This window comes from Nicotiana sylvestris, chromosome 11, assembly GCF_000393655.2.
Source record: "Nicotiana sylvestris chromosome 11, ASM39365v2, whole genome shotgun sequence".
NCBI classification, from domain to species: domain Eukaryota; kingdom Viridiplantae; phylum Streptophyta; class Magnoliopsida; order Solanales; family Solanaceae; genus Nicotiana; species Nicotiana sylvestris.
In genome coordinates this window covers 138,087,704-138,091,714 of record NC_091067.1, presented here as the reverse complement: position 1 = coordinate 138,091,714, position 4,011 = coordinate 138,087,704, and the positions used below count along the sequence as shown (strand labels likewise).

General features: G+C 46.3%; 1 protein-coding gene across 1 annotated transcript; it reads left to right on the top strand.

Moving 5' to 3' along the window:
* Positions 1–2,171: 2,171 nt before the first annotated feature.
* Positions 2,172–2,933, top strand: LOC138881725 (uncharacterized). The gene has a single exon (XM_070161974.1). The coding sequence runs from the start codon at positions 2,172–2,174 to the stop codon at positions 2,931–2,933; it is 762 nt and encodes a 253-aa protein (XP_070018075.1).
* The last annotated feature ends 1,078 nt before the right edge of the window (positions 2,934–4,011 follow it).

Here is a 4,011-nt window from a genome sequence, read left to right as displayed (position 1 = left end):
TAGATGAGGTAGCTGCCTTCAGTCCAGGGAGACCAAGGTAGATCTACTGGCGTCCGTAGAGCCTGAAGTCCCCTTCCCTATTTTAGCTTTCTGCTGTCTCTTTTCATTTCGAGAACAATTGTACTTCTTTTAGACTTGTATTTGTAGCAAAAGTCTTAGTCGTTCGTGAAATTGTGACACCAGATTCGTGGGTAGACATGTATTGGATGATTTGAATTCGATATAATACTTCCGCACTTTATATTTGCTTAGCTTTAATTACTATTTATATCTATTTGGATTAATTGCTAATGTGTTAAAACCTTAATAGTTGGCTTGCCTAGATTTCACGAGTAGGCACCATCACGACTCCCGAGGGTGGGAAATCCGGGTCGTCACAAGTTGGTATCAAAGCTCTAGGTTGCCTAGGTCTCACAATTCACGAACAAGCGAGGTAGAGTCTGAGGGATCGGTACAGAGACGTCTGTGCTTATCTCCTAGTGGCTACAGAGTTTAGGAATAACTTCACATCTTTTTTTCTCTATCGTGCGATTTGACTTCTCAATGCTAATTGAACTTCTACTGTGTTGTTTCGCAGATGGTAAGAACACATGCTTTTTCATCCGCTGATTAGCAGCCCGAGCCCCTAGTAGCAGCTCCTGCGAAGGGCATAGGCTGAGGCCGTGCTAGAGACCGAGGTAGAGGTAGGGCTCAGCCTAGAGCTCGAGTAACAGCACCAGTGGCGGAGCCTCAGGTAGAGTTGGAGGAGGAGATTCCGGTCCAAACAGTTCTAGTAGGGCCAACTCAGGTTCTATAGGGGTTCATCGCCACCCCAGTACTCCAGGATGCTCTGGTCCGTCTAGTGGGCCTTATGGAGAGCGTCACTCAGGCCGGCATATTCCCTGTAGCCCCAACTGCCTCTCAGGATGGAGGAGGAGCCAGACTCTCGCTACCCGCACTCCGGAGCAGATGGCTCCTCAATTTCAAACTCTAGCAGCTCAACCAGTTGGAGTAGTTCGGCCGGGTGTGGTAGCTCAGACCGGTGATGGAGCAGCTATGTCTGGTGATGATTTATGGAGGTTGGACATGTTCACCAAGCTCTTCACTACTACCTATGGCGGTACATCTTTAGAGGATCCCTAGGACTATCTGGACAACTGTTACGAGGTGCTACATAACATGGGGATAGTGGAGACCAATGGGGTCGACTTTGCTGCTTTTGTCTGTCAGGTTTCTCCAAGACTTGGTGGAGAGATTATTGTTTGGCTAGACTAGCTGGGTCACTGGCTATGACTTAGGACTAGTTCTCTCAGCTATTTCTGGAGAAGTTTCTTCCGATCACTCAAAGGGAAGACTATCGGAGGTAGTTTGAGTGTCTCCAGTAGGGTTCTATGACCGTCACTTAGTATGAGACCAGATTTATTGCCTTGGCCTGTCATGCTCTTATTATACTTCCCACCGAGAGAGAGGGTGAGGAGGTTTATTGAGGGACTTGCTCAGCCTATCAGATTGTAGATGTCTAAGGAGATAGGAACTGAGATTTCTTTCCAGGATGCAGCCAATGCGGTCAGACGAGTTGAGATGGTTCTATTGTAGGGGAGTGGTCAAGGGTCTGACAAGAAGCCTCGTCATTCTGGCAGGTTTAGTGGTGCATCCTCTAGAGGCAGGGATTCTTTTGGTAGAGGCCATCCTCCCAGGCCGTTTCATTCAGCACTTCAGGCTTTTCACGGTGGTTCAGGTGGCCATGGTTCTCATATGCAGTACTCAGATCAGCTACCTTACAGTGCATCACCAGCTCCTATCGTGCACCTCTGCTCCAGAGTTTTCAGGGTGGTTACTCAGGCCATCAGGTTTAGCAGTCCCAACAACCGAGGGCTTGTTATACTTATGGCGATTCAAGGCATATTGCTAGATTTTTCCCTCGAGCATCGAGCAATTCTCAACATCAGGGTTCTCGTGCCATGGTTCAGGCACCGGGTGTTCCATCGCCCGCTCGGCCAGCAAGAGGTAGGGGTCAGACAGCTAGAGGTAGAGGTCAAGGTGTTGGAGGTGGAGGTCAGACCGTTAGAGGTGGAGGCCATCCAGTAGGAGGCCGTCCCAAGGATGTAATTTAGAGAGGTATGGCCCAACCCCGATGTTATTCTTTTCCATTTAGGCTTGAGTCAGAGGCGTCTAATACCGTTATCACAGGTATGGTTTTAGTATGCAGTAGAGATGCTTCAGTTTTATTTGATCCAGGGTCTACATACTCCTATGTGTCATCTTATTTTGCTGCATATTTGGTTGTTCCTCATGATTCTTTGAGTACTCCTATATATGTGTCCATGCTAGTGAGTAATTCTATTATTGTAGATTGTGTCTATCGCTCGTGTGTGGTTATTATTGGGGGTCTTGAGGCCCATGTATATCTTTTACTTCTGGATATGGTTGATTCTTATGTCATATTGGGGATGGATTGGCCGTCATCTTATCACGCTATATTGGACTGTCAAGCCAAGACCATGACTTTAGCTTTGCCGAGGTTGCCTCGATTGGAGTGGAGAGGGACTCCTGGTCATTCTACTAGTAGGGTTATCTCGTATATGAAGGCTCGACGTATGGTTGATAAGGGATGTTTGACCTATTTGGTGTATGTTTATGATTCTAGTGCTGAGGTTCCTTCTATAGATTTCGTGCCCGTTGTTCATGAGTTTCCAGAGGTATTTCCTGGAGACCTGCCGGGGGTGCCACCCGACAGGGATATTGACTTTTGCATTGATTTGGCACCAGACACTCAACCCATTTCTATTCCGCCATATCGTATGGCCCCGCCAGAGTTGAAGAAATTAAAGGAGCAACTGCGAGACTTGATTGACAAGAGCTTTATCAGACCTAGTGTCTCACCTTGTGGTATGCCGGAGTTGTTTGTTAAGAAGAAGGATGGGTCAATGAGAATGCACATAGATTATCGGTAGTTGAACAAGGTCACAATCAAGAATAAGTATCCATTGCTGATGATTGATGATTTGTTTGATCAGCTTTAGGGTGCCAAAGTATTTTTGAAGAATGATTTGAGATTTGACTACCATCAGTTGAGGATTAGGGCATCCAATGTCCCTAAGACAAATTTTCACACTCAGTACGAACATTATGAGTTCTTAGTGATGTCATTTAGGTTGACAAATGCCCCAGCAACTTATATGGATTTGATGAACCGGGTGTTCAAGCCTTATTTGGATTCTTTGTGATTGTATTCATTAACGATATTTTGATCTACTCCCGCAGCCGAGAGGAGCATGAGCAGCATCTTCAATTCGTTCTTCAGACTTTGAGAGACAGTTATTTGTATGCTAAGTTTTTGAAGTGTGAGTTTTGGTTGAGTTTAGTTGCCTTCCTGGTTCATGTTGTATCAGCAGAGGGTATTCAGGTGGATCATAAGAAGATTGCGGCAGTCAAGGGCTGGCCTAAACCCACATCAGCTACAGAGATCTGGAGTTTCTTAGGTTTGGTAGGCTATTACCGTCGGTTTGTGGAGGGGTTTTCATCTATTGCAGCCCCGATGACCAGGTTGACCTAGAAGGGTGCCCAGTTTAGGTGGTCGGACGAGTGTGAGGTGAGCTTTCAGAAGCTCAAGACAGCTTTGACTATGGCACTGGTGTTGGTTTTGCCCACAGGTTCAGGGCCATATATAGTATATTGTGATGCGTCTCATATTGGACTTGATGCGGTGTTGATGCAGAATGGCAAGGTTATTGCATATGCTTCGCGGCAGTTGAAGATTCACGAGAAGAATTATCCAGTTCATGATTTGGAGCTAGCAGCCATTGTTCACGCGCTGAAGATTTGAAGGCATTAATTATATGGCGTGTCGTGTGAGGTGTTCACGGATCACAAGAGTTGCAATACTTGTTGAAGCAGAAGGAGCTAAATTTGAGGCAGAGGAGGTGGTTGGAGCTATTGAAAGACTGTGATATCACCATCTTGTATCATCCGGGGTTGGCCAATGTAGTGGCCGATGCTTTGAGTAGGAAGTCAGCCAGTATGGGCAGCCTT